Source organism: Heterocephalus glaber, unplaced genomic scaffold (genome assembly GCF_053883595.1).
Source record: "Heterocephalus glaber isolate CG9 unplaced genomic scaffold, H.glaber_assembly_v1.0 deba00001472, whole genome shotgun sequence".
Lineage (NCBI taxonomy): Eukaryota > Metazoa > Chordata > Mammalia > Rodentia > Bathyergidae > Heterocephalus > Heterocephalus glaber.
Window position 1 is genome coordinate 86308684 of NW_028258315.1, and position 18875 is coordinate 86327558.

The window sequence follows — 18875 nt, forward strand, 5'->3', positions numbered from 1 at the left end:
AAGACAGGTTTATATTTTCCTTTCCATTTTGTACATCTTTTAGTTCTTAGCCCTGTTATAAGGCTAGATCTTGCCATGAGATACTGAATAGGAGTGGAAAGAACAGATAGCCTTGCCTTATTTCCCATCCTAGGCAGAAATCAGTGCTTTCCTGGTACTTTATTTCTTTAAATACACAAATCTTAGTATAGTACTCACGTAGCAAAGGAATCCTATTGAATTTTACTTTCCAGCTTGCTCATCAGTTCTCCTGAAATCATTCATTGGTGTATCTTGTGTTGCTTCGTGTACCATTGCATGTGTGTTTTTCTTCCTCTCTCATCATGCACATGCAAGAATGTCTGTTAAAATGGGCCGGGGATTTAGCTCGGTTGTTCCTCTGCCTGCCTTGCAAGCTCAAGGTCCCGAGTTTGATCCCTGGTACCTCCCCTCAAAAAAAAACACTTATTGTACTGCTTTATAGCTTACTTTTTACCTCAGTCTTAGTAGAAGGGATGAACACTTAGGGAATGTTTATGTCGTAGATACTTGGCATTAGGTTGGAGTATATGAAATTGCTGATGTCAGTTTTCTAACCTCTAAAATTTTGTTTCAAGTTGGAAAAAAAATAAATGGGGGAAAACCATGATAATTTTGATGAAACAATCATCAGTATGTGAAATATTCATGCATGAGAAAATATTCATCGCTATTTATGTCTTAAACATAAAATAATAGAGGTGTCCATACTAATGTGAATGAAATACAGCCCTTGCCCTTGAAGGAGATCCTCACTCAGGAAGACTAAGCATTTTTCATCTTCAGATGTGTTTAATTCTATAGTTTATCTATTAGTGTATGTGCAAGTTTAATTTCAGTTTGAATGCACTTGTGATCTGAGCCTCATGATTCTCAGTATCTTTAAACATAAAACACTTCAGTAATTTTGTACATAAATTACACCAACATGAGACATACTTTATGTGATAACTTTGTACGAAAATGTTTTACACTTTCTAGTTGTTTGATGTAACAAATATTTCAGTCACTATCTAATGGGTTGAATAAGTGAAGGGCACTAAAGAATTTTCCTCTCACAAAAACTTGTTTCATAGGAGAGAAAAATAAAGCAGTTGGGCAGGGGAGGGCATGTATTTTCTTACCCCCACAGAGAAACTATAATCTTTTTGGCCTTTAGGCTTTCAAACTAGTCTTTTACTGCCCTGTATTATAAATCCAGGTAAGAGAAATAATACGAGAGATTATTGAGCATCTGTAGGGTAAGATGCTAGCTGGATTTGGTTAAAGTAAGAAAATAGAATTTTTACCTGAGGTAGGTTAATATAAATACAGTGGAATAAGATATTGTAATTACATGTTGCTTGATAAGCATCAAGTCACTATCATTTATTTTTTGTGGTACTGGGGATTGAACCCAGTGTGTTCATATTTGAGCTATATGCCCAGCTCTTTTTTGATTTTTTAAAATTTTGAAGTAGGGAGGGTCCTGCCAAGTTGCCCAGTCTGGGCTTGAACTTTTTTTTAGTACCAGGGATCAAACTGGGGTCCTTGCACTTTCGAGGCAGGCACCGGAACCACTGAGCTAAATCGCCAGCCCTGGGCTTGAACGTTTGATCCTCCTGCCTTAACCTCCCAGAGTGTTGGAATTACAGGCATGCGCCACCACAGCCAGCCAAGAATCACATAATTTTTGAGGCAATTAAATTATATTGGTAAATGTAGTAATAACAGGCTATCACAGCCTATAGACCTCACTCTTATACCTGAAACCCTTGTTTAAAATGAGACTTGCCTACTTTGTATTGGTAATAACATAAGTAGAAATACTGGAGAAATGGTTTTCTTTTGTATTTGCTGCCTCTAAGTGGCAAATTAATTATATTATCACATGTTACTATAGAATATATACTACAAATAAGGTCTTTCTAATATTTTTGATGATTAATTTGTTCATAAATAATTTTTACAAAGGAAAAATAACACATTTTAGTATGTTTGGAACTATAGCCATCCTTCTTCCACCAGAGTGGACAGGATGATTTCTATCTCCTTGTATTTTAAAAAGGCATATAAAGATATTAGCAAGTAGTTGCTATGACAAAGGTGGTAAAAACTCATAACTTTTTCAGACTGTTAAGAAAATGTGGTTGGCAGCATCTTTTTTGTTATTTTTTTAAACAGGGAATCTAATTCTGACATTTGTTCTTTCCAGTTCATCACAACCAAGAATTATGGCTCCATAATTTTTTAGGTTTAATTTTATTTATTTGAAGATAAGCCATTTGACTAAAATTAACTAGTAGATTTATTTTTATTCTGGGACAATTATCATATAAGAATATATAATCTGGGCCAGGAATTTAGCTCAGTGGTGCCGCCACCTACCTCGCAAGCGCAGGGTCCTGAGTTTGATCCCCGGTACCAAAAAAAAGAATATATAATCTTAGGAAAGTTAAGTCAGAAAAAAACAGAAGCAAACCAAATGTTTAATCTTAGGAAAGTTGTTAAATACAATAGTTTTTTGTTTGCTTTTTGTTTTTTTTGGTACCAGGGATTGAACTCAGGTCCCAAGGCAGGTGGCAGAACCACTGAGCTAAATCCCTGGCCCAATACAATATTTTGATTAGAACTTCATACAGTCATTCAAAGTGTGTATAGAGTATTTAAAGACATGGGTAAGATCTGTATTGAGTGGGGGGGGAGCAAGTTACTAAACAGTGTGTTATCCCAATTTGTTAATGTATATATATAGAAAAATACCAGTGTTTTTCTGTGGAAGATAGTATGAAATATTAAATACGTATTTCTAAAATGAATGTTTTACATATTCAAAAATTGTATAATTGAATTATTTATTTAATAGGGAGTAAATTAGATTAAGACATTCTATGGATAAATATATAATACTAAGAAGTTGGATATGTTTTTAGTTGAATATATTTGAACAGGAGTTTTTTGGAGGAGTGTGTGTGTGTGTGTGTGTGTGTGTAAGGTTTGAGAAAAACTTGTAGCTAGAAATATTCAGAAACAAACCTCACTTCTTGAATCTCTTCTGGAAATGACCCTTGGTTCATATATAAAGAAAGCCTTTAAAAAACATTATCTTACACAGATTAGTAATTTCCCTCTTGATAGAAGGATAAGACTAAATTCTGAATCAGTAAAATTCAAAATAAGTTTTAAATATTATTTATCTAATCAGTGATTTCTCAGGGTACTAGTTATTGATGATATAGCCATTTGTTTCTAAGGTCAGCATATTCTTGCTTTTGATATCTGTTTTCTGCCACAGGCCTGTGATTGGAAGTGAAACAATACAGCTACTGCTTCCACCAGAGGAAAATAGTATGGGAATTCCTTTTATGGTAGGTTATTTTCTAGTAGTCACTCTGCAGTAATATAGGCAGCTCTTGTAATTTGTTAGTTTGTTGCTGTTTGTGTCTTCCTAATTTATACATAATGCTGTATGAATAAGTACTTAGCTTCAACCACAATTCTTTATTGGAGACATTTTATGTATCATAGTGGGCCTGTGTTAAGGGAAAGTGTAGCATATAGCAACTTAATAATTCAAATTGATTTTCATCAGAGTTTTATAAATCTAATATCTCTGTTGTAGCTTGGTGATTAATACATTAAATAGCTAAAATAATGAACAGTATTGCAACTAGTATGGTTTTATCCTAAAAACTAATAAATATTTTCTAAATTACTAAATGTTTTCATCATTTTGTTCAGTTGATGCATTAGTTTGCTTATAGCTCATTCTCTTACATGTGAAATGTGGCATATCCTTTAAACATTATCAGGCATTTAGTAACCACTTGGGAAACCTCAATTATATGAATGATTCCAGTATTTTTTGTGAAGGTAGTCTTAAAAATCTCAAACTCTAGAACTAATCTTAGTCTGGTGGGCACTGATAAAGATCATGTACATTTAATAACTTCGGTATTGTTAGGCTTCTTATGAAACATATTCAAAGATTTGTAGAACATAAAGGAAGAAACTCTGGCCCAGTAACTGACTATATTAAACATTTTTTAATTTTTGTTTATGTTGTTTTGAGACAGGGTCTTGCTGTGTATTTCAGGCTGGTCTTGAACTCACTGTGTAGCCCAGGCTGGCCTCAAATATCATGGCAGTCTTCCTGCCTCAACCTTTTGACTGCTCGGATAACAGGCGTGTATCACCAGGCCTGGGTACACTTTTTTTTTTTTTTTTTTTAAAGAAGAGGTAATTAGAAAGCTGTTATGTTAGAAACAGATTTTATCCATCTGTTTTCTGGTGAGGAGCAGAATATTGAGAACATTTAATTGGAGTAAATGATCACTTTTGGGGTTCCCTTGAGAAATTCTAACATCTGTATAACTATCGTGAATCTTTTCCTGACATTTTTTTCAGGAAGGCTTGGGTTGCTTTGTTTTTTATTTTTTGTTTTTTTAAATATGTAGGATAACTCATTACCTAGGGAGGCTGTTGGTGACTAGAATTGAATTGGAAATTCACCCCCTCACACACTTTTATTTCCATCCCTCATAAATGGTTTCCTAGTCTCTGGCTTAATAAATGAATCTTTTTAGATGAATCTTCCTAAATGCCTGTCCTAATTCTTTTCTAAACCCAACATTGGAATAACAGATGAACAATATGGAAAAACAAGACAAGAAACGGTCAAACTTTCAATAGTGAAAGAAAGATTTGATTGAAAAAATAGTAACAAATAGAAGATATCATCAATTTCTTTCCTAATAATGTGTGCTGGACACCATCCATAGTAGTGAAATACTTTACTGCTTTAGCTGTGATCATTGTGTAAGTTGCAGTTATTATTTTTACCACTTGGTGGTGCTTTTGCATTGGTTGCTGCAAACCCCTTCTAAACTTAAGGGAACCATTTGAAAATTTATACTGAAATTAAGATAGTAGGTATAGTTATTAATACAAATAAGCAAATTCAGACTAGTAAAATAACCATCACTTGTGATATAATCAAATTAAATACACATATTTTAAATATAAGTCCTTATAAATGAGTGAAATGGTTAAGAGCTATAACTATTTTCTAATGTAATCTTCAGTCATTACCTTAAACATTTTAGATGTTTTGACTTTTTTTAGGTGTTGTTTTTACTGTGTGTGTGTGTGTGTGTGTGTGTTTTCCTGGGGATCAAAGTCAGGGCCTTGCACATGCGAGGCAAGTACTCTACTACTGAGCTACACAAGTTATACTCTGCTATAAATGGCATGTAAATAAAACAACAGTTTCTTAATGTGTAGTGTTAAAAAAAAAACACAGATAGCTCTGTTTTTGAAAACTAACCTTGATCATTTTTCTTCTATCTAGTAACCATTGAATTACCTTCATTGAAGCCTTTTAATTTCACAGATACAATATTCAAACTCTGCTTTTTAAGTTATAGAATGATTTTGACATTTATCTTGTTTGAACAAGTTGAACACCTAGGTCTTTGTAGAGTTTATTATGGAGATTTCAGTCCAGGGAAGAAAACATGTTCATAAAAACAGGCACCTAAAATTACTTTTTTTTTTAAGTCTGCTCTTCACTAGCTAATTGATAGCATTTGTGGATTGATTATTTAGAGGCTACTGTACCCTCCCTAGTAAGTTCAGCGTCTCAACAGCCTTGATTTGCCTTTAAGGCCCAACTATTCCAAGCTCCCCAGAGTCATGAGTTAAATGGCTTTGGCTTTGTATATTTGTTTTTTAGCAGTGACTCTTCATAAAGGCAGTGTTTATTAAGTCTAAATAATGTGAGCTTTTAATCCCTCTTTCCCATATTTTTCTTACAAATAAGATAGTGATTACTTTTAGCAAATAAGGATCATGACTAAGGTGTAAAGTTCCTCAGAAAAAAACAAACAGTGAAAATCATGAACAGTAAATTCTTCATAATCTTGCCATTGACTTAACTTTTGTTGCTTTAAAAAAGCATTTTATTAACATAACTAAGATACCGGGGATTTAGCTCAATGGTTCCGCTGCCTGCCTCGCAAGCACAAGGTCCTGAGTTTGATCCCTGGTACCAAAAAAAAAAAAACATAACTAAGATAATTTTGTGTGTAGTATTCCATTCTATACAACATCCTTAAAAGTATTCTGGGTTTTTTTTTCTTCTGCTGCTTTCTAAGAAATTTTTTAAAGGGGGACTTGGAGTGTAGTTCAGTGGTATAGTGCTTGCCTAGTGTGGGTTGACCTTCAGCACTGTAACCAAAAAAAAAAAAAAGGTTTCCATAAATCAGATACAATTCCATTGTATGTTCCCTTGTAATTCCTTTGTATTCCATTGTATTTCGCAATCTATGGCTCATATGATGCAGGCTGTTTGTATCATTGAAAAGGTTCACGGTCACTGGAATATAATAATGTATTTTAAATTATTGTTATATTCAGCATTAAGGTTGCTTTCATGTTATAAGTGAAGTTTTAGCAAAATTTTGTTACGGATTTTTGGAAGCCTCACATCACTTCCTATTTTTGCCAGTGAAAATGTTAAAGAATGTGAAAGGTTTATTATTGCTGTAGATACCTGTTGGCGTGCACACACACACACGCACATGCACACGCACATACTTTCTACCCCTCCTCCCAGCTGTACTGAAAAGACATCTCATTTTGCTGTCACTATCCCTCATGGCTTGTGGTTTAGACTTTTGCAATAGGCCGCTAACGGTTTTCACTGCTGTTAGTTTCACCTCATTTTTAAGTCATCCTTCACACTGTATCCACAGTGAATTCTCTAATATACAAGTCTGATATGTCAGTTTTTGACTTAAAATCTTTCAGCGGTATATCCATCAATCTACAGGTTAAAGTGTATGTGTTTTAATGTGGATTTCAAGGCCCATTATGACTTAGCTACTGTGTAATTTCCACTTTGTTTTATGTAACTCTGCTATATGTTTTGTGGCTAAGGAGGTAGAAGAGCATTCTTTAAGCACAAGAAGCAGCATACACAAAGGCATTGCTGCATGAAATGGCGTGGTATATTTGAATTGCAACAAGCACATTGGATATGTGGAACTTAAAGACAGGGTAACTGTGTATTAGTCACTTCTTCCATTGCTAGATCCAGTATCTGATACCCATAGCTTAAAGGAGGAAATAATTTGCTTATATTTCCAGTCAGTCATTGGCTGGCTTCAAGGCAGAAACATCATGGGGGAAGGACTTGAAGGAGCAGAGCTGCTCAGTAAATGGAGGCTGGAAAGCAGAACAGGAGAACAGTGCCAGAGAGAAAGGGGCAAGGACCATATATAGTACCCAGGGTCACACCTCCATGACCTACCCAGGTATACCCAGGAGTGTGCTTTACTAATCTGTTGCCATTTCTTATCCAATAAAGTCGATATAGCAGGATTAATGGTCCCCATAGCAGAAGTAATTAGGATGATGTCCTTTAATAAAATTTGAGTAAAGCCAGACAAATATTTTATTTCTAATTTTTTAAAATGACTTGTGGTGGAGAGAAGTGTTAATCAGAGCCTTAGGTTACAAATGACAGAAATCTAACTCAAATGTAAACGGAAATTTATTGGTCAGTAGTAGAAATGGTCAGTCAGAGGCAGATTCAGGACTGTCCTCCCCACCCTTAAAATTTTTTTTCTCCCTTTTTCCTCCCATTCTGTGGGCAGTTCATTTTACATTTGACCTTGCTAGAATTCTGAAAAAGAGTATCCTGCCACCTTTGGCAAGAAAGTGAAGTCCTGGGAAGAGCTTGTCTAGTGTCAGTCATGTGCTAATTCCCGAAGTGGATGTTTGGCTAGGAGTGGATAGGTGGTACTTGAGCCAAACCTGGCTCTCTTGTTTGTCTCTTGACAAGGGGGACTCCTAAAAAGGGTTGTAAAAGAACCTTTATCTGGTACAATGATGGCTAGAACTATAAGAAGGAGGATTGAGAAACTAGTTAGAAGGTAGTACGAGCTTAGGTGAGAACTGAAGTGGGTCTGAAGTAGGTCAGTGTCAGGAGGATAATAAGTAAAATGCTTCAAACTTAGTGACTAGAAGAAGTAGCAGACGAAGAAAGGGAAGGCTACTGTCTGTAGGGTTTCAGTGTATATGGTGATATCATTGCTGTTAGTCAACATGGGAATTCAGAAAAAGACTACTTTGGGGCAGTGGGCTAGAGATGATAAATTGAAGTTGACACAAGACTGTCCAAAAGGAGATTGTAAATTGAAAGGAATAAAAGCTGCTGAAAAGAGGCCAATATTTTAAAGAATAGGTAGGAGAAGAAAAGCCAGATGAAAGGGGCCAAAAAAGAAAGCTTAGAAAAATAGGTGAAATTTTTTTTTGGAAGCAGGAAGAAGAGAGTTTAATAGAGGTCATTGGTCATTTCAGTATTTCAGGGTAGTTGGGAACGATTTTACAATAGATTATCATTAGTGACCTTAGAGCAATTTCAGCTTGTGAGTAGAAAGCCAGATTGCAATGGGTTGAAATGATTAAAAATGGAGTAGCACCTTGCTAAGGAGGCAGGAAAGTTTTCTGTAGGCCAAGGGAAAGTGAGTGCTAAATGAAAATTATATATGAAAGGAATCAGAACTGATAAAAGTAAGCTAAGAAGCTAGGTACACTTTTGAATGAACTTTTTTCCAATGGGACCACCAGCTCTCTCCTTCAAACTGCACAGTCACTGAAGTTTGGAATCTGGCCTATAAGAAGGGTTTAATAAATGACTGTTGAATGCAAGAAAGATCATAAGGAAAAATTGAAAATACAAATATGTTTGGAGGTAAAAACAGAAGTTAAAATAATTCATCTTTGTTGTCCTTTTTCTGAAGTGGAATGCTAGGGGATGTCTCCCCAACTTTAAAGCGTTTCTATGAGGAACCATTAGGAAAAGAGGTGTGAAACATTCATAAACTAGGAAATATTACTACAAATGGAAGGGAGTAATATTTCTGGTGCTTTTGTTTTGAACAAGACTTTATACCCAAGGATATTTGATTCTTGTCAACTTAAAAATCCCACTTTGCTTCTTTAACAGTTGCTAATTTAACTAACCCTAGCTTTGTGATATATGGGAAGAGCCTGGCTTTAGAGACAGATGGGCCTGGATTAGCATCCAGTTTTCTCTGCTTCTTTTTTAGCCTGGTGATTTTGCTCCTGTCCAGCTCAGATTTTTGTCTGTGAAATCAGGATACAAAACTATTTTGCAGGTGTGTTGTTACAATTTACTGAGTGCTCACCAAGTCCCTAAACCAGTGATGGTGAACCTTTTAGAGCTTTCAGTGATATCAAACAGCCCTCTGCAGTATGCATGCCATAGGTTCATCACTACTGGCCTAAATCGTAATAGCCATTCAGGTTACCTAGAATATTCATCCCTCCTCCAAGGGAGTAGCCAACCTTCTTCCATTTTCAGATTTTATTACCCTGTTTGTTATTCATTGATTCTAGTTTTTATCTCTAGAACTGTGTGATTTGTTATCACTTTACAGTGACAGCACTTGAGATATTTTAAAGCTGTCATATTTTCTCAGACTTCTTCACAGACAAAATGCCTTCAACCTTATTGACTCTTATGGCATCGTTTTTAGATTCACCATTGTGCTATCTTCGGTGAGTGTGTTCTAGTCTCATTTATCATTCTAGATGGGATCTGCCCAGTATCTAATAATTGCCCTTCCTTTCATGAAGGAGAAAAGTGAGATTAATAAGAAACATTTGGAGATAAAACTTTCATTTCAGTTAATCAAAATTAAGGTGTACTTTTTACCATTTCATATTTTACTATTAGTGTAATATTTAGTATGTTAGTATAATAGTGTACTATTTTTTTTACATTTGACATTTTTCTTATGTCAGTGGCATTTATAAGATTTAGTCCATTTTAGGCCGGGGATTTAGCTCAGTGGTGCCACCGCCTGCCTCACAAGTGCAAGGTCCTGTGTTCCATCCGTGGTACCCCAAAAAAAATTTAGTCCATTTTAAGATAAATTATTGATTTTCTTTCCCTTAAAAAATTTTCTGGAGCCCTCCGAGTATCTTCCATTATTATGATGTTGCGATTACAGTAGACCCTTGACTTACAAACTCACTTTGTTTGCCAGAGCTGGTTATAATCAGGGTGGTTGTAAGTCAAGACTATTTGTCCCTTAAGAAATAATGAATATACCCATAATCTGTTCTGAACCTCCCAAAGCACCCACCCCTAAACTAACCTTTTCATAATAAAAGAACTGTATAATGCATGTAATTTACCAGAAACACCAATAATTTTCCTAGTGTATTTACCAAAAAGTTATAAAATGTGCCTAGTTTACCAGAAACAACACTTTCATACTGTGCTCACCATTCAAGGTGACATCTTTGGTGTGCAGGAAGGGAGGATGAATGGAAGGTGGTTACTATGTGGAAGGAGAGGCCCCTTCCATAAGAACATCAGGAATCTGGCTCTCTGGTGTCCTTTCTCTCCTTGGAAGAGTCAAGCCCACTAGGACCTGCTTCTGGCTCACTAGGTCTCATCCTTTTCACAACTAAAAACTGGTCTAAGGTGGTCTGTTTCTGTCTTTTCTTTAACACCATTCTGTAGTATGACATGACATTGTCGTTAAGCAAGTGAATGCAAGGACTGGGTAAAACTCTGGGTGGGTCTTCTCTACAGACGTTTGTAGCTCTGTCCATTTTTTGGGCTTTCCTTTATTTCAGAAGAACTTGGCTGCACTGATTGTCGATACTCCCCCCTGCTCTCCAGAAAGCTCCTCAGCTGCCATTCTCTGTTGCTCAGCCAGACGCTGCTGAAGTTTCTCTGCAGACAGTGCCTCTGAGTGCTCCTCCACCAGTTTCTCAACATCACCACTGTCTACCTGCAAGCCTGTAGACTCTTCTATAGTGACAGTGTCATCAACCACAGGGTCAGTGAAGGCTCAGGCTCCTCTACACAGCCTTCAAAGTCTCTCCCCTGTATAATGTTAGGCCACACTTTCTTCCAGGCAGACCTCAGTGTCCTTAGAAAGACAGTGGCCCAGGATTTCTCTGTTAACCCCACATAGGAAAGACCAGCATTCAGTTTATAACTCAAGTCTTTGGTTGTAAGTTAAAGCTAAAATTCTGCCTGTAACCCAAGTTGTTTGTATGTGAGCCTGGTTGTAACTCAAGTGTCTACTGTAATTTTTTTTTTTTTGGTACCAGGGATCAAACCCAGGACCTTGAGCTTGTTAGGCAGTCAGTGGAACCACTGAGCTGAATCCCTGGCCCTCCACTGTGATTCTTAATGGTGAGAAAAGGTAAACTACAAGGGAAAAAAAATGCCAAGAGTTGGGTTTTTTATATAATACAAATCATTCTATTGATTAGGGCCAAGTAGAGACGATCACTGTGTCAAGTTTGTTAAATAGTTAAGTATGATGTTCAAAATGTCATCTAGAAGGAATTGAAATCATCTAGATGACTGAGACATCTCTGATCCAGATAGTCTGGGGATTGAGATTTGACAAATTACAGCCAAGAAGAAATAGAAAGTTCACCTAGTTAAGTGCTATATGCTTCAAAAGCAGCAATGTTTTTATATAAGACTGAAATGAGGGACTAGAAGAATGCTACCTTCCTTCTTCCTGGCACACACACTTGGGGCATTCCCAAAATATAATGAGCAGGAGCACAGGAATAGCTGACACTTGAGGGGACCTTTAGAAAAGCATATAAATAGGAATACAGTGAGTTGGAGTTAAACCAGGAGGTAAAATGGATTTCTAGGGAGGTATGGATTAAAGAGTTATGATAAGAACTTCAGTCATTTGGTTTGGTTTGGTTTGGTTTTTTTGAGACAGGGTCTCTCCATGTTGTTCAGGCTGGCCTTGAACTCATGATGTAGCCCAGGCTGGCCTCAAACTCTCTGTGATCCTCCTTCCTTAGCCTCCCAAGTGCTGGGATTACAGGCGAGCACCGCCACACCCAGCTAAGTTTGAGTTTCAAGAAAAGTAATTGTATCCTTTCAAAAGAATTAACAAAAAAATTTAACATGCCAAACATAGCACAGGTAAGTTTCATAGAAAGTATCTACTATGCCAAAAATAGAAGAGGTAGAAAAACTATTCTCCTAGCAAGTGAATAATAGTATTATAATTAAGTAATGTTTTTGAAAGTTAAATTATTTTCTTCATAACTTTAAGAAATAGTTGGAAATTAAAGCACTCGTCATTCAGACTAGATTGCTGGTTTGAATTAGAGATTTTCTTTAAAGTTGTGTTCTTTTGTATATCCTGTCTCACCAGTCTCCTGTTAGTATAATTTTTAGTTAAGGTTCTATGATTAGCATCATCCTTAGCATATTATGTATATCCCGTCAGGCACAAGATAAACATATTTTCTGAAATCTAATTATATCTATTATTTGCATAGTTAAGTATCTTTTAGTAGCTGTTTCAGCAAAAACTTTAGTGCCAGTGTTACAAATCAGAGTGTAACATTTTAAACATGATTTTTGCCCTTCTTTAAAGAAGATTAAGAAAAGGTTATTTGCAATTCGTTCTGGTTTCTACAGTGTGGTGACACTGGGTAAATGTATCAAGTTACTGCAGTTTAAAAGCTGAAAGGGGGAAATTTTTCAATTTAAAAATAAATTGCTATGGTTACCCAGTGTTTACCTTTATAAGCAATAATTACATGAGTCATCCAAGGAATTCCCAGAAGTACAGAAAGATCAGTAGCTGATGTGTACACTGGTTAGTTCACATACAAATTGGAACTGCATGTAACACTTCTGTTCTAAAGTAGCTATTGTATGGGAAACACTCAAGATGATTCATCCCTTTTTTGAACTGAAGAATGATGACAACATATTGAGTACTGAACATAGTATTTTAAAATTCAAGTAATGACTCAGATAGTTTAGAGCTTTTTTCATATTCTTTAGTTCCCTTTATAATTTTACATAGCAGCTTCCATTGTTGACAAAAGGAAAGTGTGTTTATGATGTATTTCAGGTGTGGAGTTTTCTTTCTTTCTTTCTGTACTGGGGATCGAACTCAGAACCTTGCACTTGTGAAGCAGGCGGCAGAACCACTGAGCTAGCTGAATCCCTGGCCCTGGAGTTTCCTTTTTGAATAAATAGGTTTTTATGTTCTGGAGCTATGCTTAAACCATAATGTTAATATGGAGTCAATTTCTTTAGATGTAATCAGTTTTGAACTTCTCAAAAGGAAAAAAGAGGTCCTTGTCAGAATTGCTAACTAGCCCATTACCAACTAACTGCATTGTTAAACCTGCTATCAGTTGTAGACATTCTAGACTGTTTTGCTTATTTTCAGAATATTCAGCATTCCAAAATACTTACTAAACTTTTGACCCAGTATAACTTCAGTCTCAAAATTATGAGGCCCATCTTTACATCTCAATGGGCCTCTGATAAAGTGTCTACTTCTCTGTGTAGTGGAATATTAATATGTTTCGGGGCCAGGGATTTAGCTCAGTGGTTTCACCGCCTGCTGCACAAGTGCAAGGACCCGAGTTCGATCCCTGGTACCAAAAAAAAAATTAATATGTTTCTTCTTTAATATTAGGCCTGTCCTAAACTGAAAATAATGATAAAATAGCATACTATACTCAGCTGACTTAAATAATAAAAACACTTATCCCAAACAGCTAAAGTTGAAATAAGGTGGCTTTAGAGTTACAAAGTTACTCAGTGCAGTTACATAGGATCTAGTCTCCATTTACGTTTTCTTCTCATACTCAGCATGGACCTTGGAATAAATCCTCTTACAGTCACAAGATACCTGACAAAAATTCAAGGAATCATCAAACAGATTGTTGTCTAGTAGAAGGGGGAGTGGCCTTCTGTGTCTCCTTTATTTCAGAGGTACAAGGAAGAATTCCCCAGAAGTTCCAGAAGCTTAACTCTATAACAAATGAAGGGTCAGAGTGGCTCAATCAATCATGTTATTCTCAAAGGACTCACTACTAGGTAGAACAAGATTACCATGATCAGCTTACACTATTCAGAGTTTACCAAAGACATGGGTGTAGAGATAGCTGTAGAGACAAAACTGAAGGTAGTCTGTAAAAAGGAACAGGTTAATGGGTGATAAGTAGACAACCAACAGTATGCTATTACATAGAAAATTTAAACTTCAGCATTTTTTTCCAGTAGTTTAATTTTCCCATCATTATGAGTTAATTACCACACACTGATACTGAAAGATACTCTTGAGGCCTCTGGAGACTTTTTAAAAATGTATAAAAGTCAGTAATTTAGCTTGGAACAGACTAAAAGAAATTGTTTTATAAGTGCTGCTGACAAAAGAAAAATGTCAAATTAATAAAACAGTGTATCTTACAATATGAAATAGTAAAAGCACACCATCATTTTGATCAAATGCAATGAAAGCTTTATCTCCAAATGTTTCCTATTCTCACTCTTCTCCCCTGTGAAAAGCACACCCCTTTTTTGACAGGTGTTTTGGTTTTTTTTGTACCAAGGTTTGAACTCACTACTTTGCACTTGCGAGCAGGTGCAGTGCCACTGAGCTAAATCCCTGGCCCTGCACACCCCTTTTTTCTGCATCTTTGTGCTCTTCTTCCGCCATTTATTCCCTTTTCCTGTATCTTTCCTTTTTCAAAAAAAGAAAAAAAAATTTAGATTTTAGCAGTGATCATCTTTAAACTTTTAAAAACCTTACTTCAGCAATTAACCAATTTATTCTTTTTTTCTGTTATATTTCCCTAAAAGAAAAAAATCTGTATTTACCACCCCTTTAATCAATCAGCATACTCTTTATCAACAAAGAAAAAGGCCATAGAGTTGAAATGTTAAGAATTAAAAACAATTAGAAAGGTCATTTGATAGTTTTATTTTCAACAGGAAAATTAAGATAACCTAAAATAATGAAGTAATAATATATTGGCAGATGGGTAGCTGACTTCTGTTAAGTTCAATTTATGAAACCTATATAGGACCCTAATGTTTGTGAAGAGACCCTGAATAATGAAGAAAATGGTGCCTTCAAGGTTGACTTTGTTTTTTTAATTTTATTTATTTATTTTTTTGGTCCCGGGGATTGAATTCAGGTCCTTGTGCTTGTGCAGCAGGCAGGGAAACCACTGAGCTAAATCCCCAGCCTTAGGTTGACTTTGTTTGTGAGAAAGGTATTGTCATCTTCAAGCTTGTGATAAAATTTTAAACGTACATGTGTGTTGGGGAAAGAAACAAAGAAAAATGAATGATCTACTGCACTACTCAAAATAATATAGAAATAATTAGAAAAAGTCAGCTAAGGTCATTAATTCCTAATGTGGTTTTTGTACTATAAAACAGTCTATCTACATTCATATTTTTGGCTCTAGGCCACCATAAGAACCTAAAACACAGTCTCCCTTAAGACAATAATGTAGATAGTATATTTTACTTTTCTGTCTAGAATGATTAAGATTTTTTAAAGTTGGTCCATATATATAGGTCTAAGCCAGTGTTACACAGCATGATAGTCAATAGACAAATGTGGGTAGCTAATATAATTTTTTTATACTAAATATGTTAAACACGTTCTGTTTTGTTGGGCAACATGGCACGTGCCTATAATTTCAGCACTCTGGGAAGCTGAGGCAGGAGGATCACAAGTTCAAGCTCAGCCTGGGCAACATAGCAATAAAGCAAGACCCCATCTTTAAAAACAAAAAACAAAACAAAAAAACATGGGAATATAGCTTAGTATGAAGGCTCTGGTTCATTTCCCCCAGTACTTCCTGCACCCATCTATATTGAAGATTTTGACTTGATCACTTTTTAAATATATAGTGAATTTTTTTCAGTGACTCTACTATTCACATAGATAGTTGTGTAGATTCTGACCTGCAACCTAGAAGGCAGCTATTTACCCACCCCACCCCATTTTCTGCTAACTCCCTTCATAAGGCCTTTTTCTGAAGTACATGATAGTTGAGGCATAGCTCAAGAAGATTAAGATTCATCTTTTCAAAATGTTTCCTGAAATGGGCCTCAATCCCACTTCCTAATCTTTTTATGAATGATGAATTTAGTAATCCCCTTGTATCTACATGAGACTGGTTTCAGGAACCATACAGATAACAAAATCTGAGAATGCTCAAGCTCCTTGTGTAAAATAGTGTAGTATTTTCTCACAATATTTGCACATCCTGTAGTACACTTTAAATCATTTCTGGGTTATGTGTAATACTTAATAGTGTGAATGCTATGTAAATAGTTGTTATGCTTTATTGTTTTGGGAAATGTCTGTATATGTTCAGTACAGACATACACTCCGAAATAGGTTTGTTGTACACTTGGTTGAATCTGTAGTTTGTGGGACCTGTGGATATGAAGAGCCAGACACACTCAGACTAGTGTGGTGCTTGGCACCAGTATGACACTGAAAACCTTGAGGATTATACAGCGTTTTGGAATTCAGATTTTTGGATGTCTAGGGTTGCTCAGCTGATAAAATCTATGCAAATAATTCTAAATCCAAAAAATTCTGAACTGAAACACTTCTGGCCCAAAGCATTTTGGGTAAGAAATATTCAAAGTTTATTTCCTGATAATCAATGTAGAATTTATAGGTATGTAAGAGTAAGTTTAGGTTGAATATTGATGCAGAAAGAAAAAAATCAAATTCTGATATAACACAGTTAAGAACCTAAAAGTAATCTTTCAGAACCTTGTTTATCAATAAAGATTCAAACTGGCTTTACCATTATATAATTCTGTGAATAGTAGGAGTAAGCTCTTGATAGGATGTATTTTACATAAAGAATGGAAAGATTATGAAGTTGTCAGGGTGGATCCTCTTAGTTTTTAAAAAACAACCCTGGCCCCATGTAGCATATATACCTGTAGTCCCACCTACTCTCAGCTGCTCGGAAGGCTGAGGCACGATCATTTGAGGCCAATTTGAGCAACATAAAAGACCCTATCTCAAAAACAAAAAATCAACAACAAAAAACCCCAGCAAAAATAAAATAAAACTATCCAATTTGGCTTTCTGATAAAAGTACCTAAAAAAAATAAGAAACTACATCCCCTTGCTGTTCCTCTCATTGGGAGAAAAAAGTGAACTTACAGGTAACGCAGTCTTTGTTGTCAGTTTTTCATCAAAACTACTTTATCTGTTTCTTCCTCTTCCACCTTTTCTTCCTCTTCTTCTTCCACTTCCTCCTCCTCCCTCTGTCTGTCTCTGTGTCTGTCTCTGTCTCTCATGGTACTGGGGATTGAACCCAGGAACTTCACACTGAGCTGCATCCTCAGTCCTTTTCTTTTAAAACCAGGTAGGACTCTGTTGTCTTACTCAATAGAAGTTAAAAGGATATTAAACAGTGCTGTATTTTTCTGCTCATTTAAATAATAAAAATATTAAAGTTCTGTATTTCTCTCATGGTATTTTTCATTTATCTTTAATTATATGTCATGAGCAAGTGTTTTCTACCCTTTTGCTTTCCCTGAACAATAAAGTACTGCAAATGTGGAAGAATGAAAAAACCTGTAGTCATTCTTCTTGCCTAAGTTTACTGTTCCTTCACCTTAGTACCACTTAGTAAAACACTTGTCTTGTTCCTAGAGTCTCAGAAAAGCTTTTAATAGTCTCTCAGAAGGTCTCTGAAAAGTGGAGTCTTAGCAACTAAACAGTATCTTCAGATAGTAGTCTGAATTACATCACTGCAGGGGAGGATTCAGTACTATAGTGTCTTATCTACTGACTTCATAAGGGAACTTCATGTAGTCCCAGAATCTATAAAAATAGTTACATTGTTTGAGTTTCATAAATTTATGAACTAAATTCTGATAATCTTATTTAGATATTGAGATGAAGATAGAGAAGTTAGGTAATCTATATAAGGTCATGGGGTTAGGTTCATTAGAAATGGGATTCATGGGTGGGGATTTAGCTTTAGTGGCACTGCACCAGCCTTGCAAACGCAAGATCCTGAGTTCGGTCCCCTGTACCAAAAGAAAAAACAGCAACAGAAATGGATTCATATTCAAGGCAATTTGGCTACAAAACTTACATTCTCAAACACTGCTAGTACAGTATTTTCCCTCAAAATTATCTGGAGGTTATTATTCTTCTAAGTGTGAGGAAACTTGGACTCAAGGAATTCACTTGCCCAAGGACACAACTAGTAAATGATGGAATCCGAATTTAAACTTCAGGTAGCTGATTACTTTGCCGTTAATTTTAGGTTTTATTCTTTATCATTTTATTAATCCCTGGAAACTCTAAATTTCAGTTGTTCACTTATTAAAGTACAAAACTCATGTTTTTATACCTTAATGTCTCTATTTTCTGATTAAAGTATATGTTTATCACCCACACACACACATACCATTTCTTATAATTCTGCCACTCTGGAGTCTTGTTACTTAAGAAGTCTTTTCAGGGAAATTGTTTATAGGTGGAAGAAAGTGAGAGGAAACTATATCTGTATCTATACATATATATCTAGATAGATAGATAGATAGAGATAGATAGATAGATAGATAGATAGATAGATAGATAGATAGATATAACACAGTCCCTGCCTTCAGGTAATTTACTTTCAGGTTGAGAAACCTAGTAAGTATGGATGTTGATCTAGAACAAGAAACAACATATTTGCTTAAATCTAAACAGGTGAACTTATGCACTACTTTGGAACAAGTTAAAATTGTCCATATAAAAATAGATTCAGTAGGGGGGATAATACTGAACATGAAATATAGGGTAGTGTAATCATGATGATTTCTTTTTGGGTATTTCAACTATTAAGATGTTTTTGATTCACCCATGTGAAGATGGATGACATCATTTTATGTTAAAATATTTGCATATCTGAAATTGGGTTTAAATAACTACTAGAGCCAGACCTGGTGACATCTTCCTGTATTCCTAGCTACTTAGGAGGCTTAGGATCGTGTG

General features: G+C 35.6%; 1 protein-coding gene across 12 annotated transcripts in view; it reads left to right on the forward strand.

Annotated features, from left to right (window-relative positions):
- Window positions 1–18875, forward strand: part of Ankrd28 (ankyrin repeat domain 28) — a 189438-nt gene that overhangs the window by 54555 nt on the left and 116008 nt on the right. For 6 of the 12 annotated variants that reach the window (XM_087182255.1, XM_021243959.2, XM_013065344.3 and 3 more), the window contains one exon: window positions 3293–3365. The exons of the other annotated variants lie outside the window; for them this stretch is intronic. In XM_087182255.1, coding sequence (XP_087038381.1) covers window positions 3348–3365 — 18 coding nt within the window. In that variant the 5' untranslated portion in view covers window positions 3293–3347. The remainder of the gene's footprint in view (window positions 1–3292; window positions 3366–18875) is intronic. 12 annotated transcript variants of the gene reach the window in all.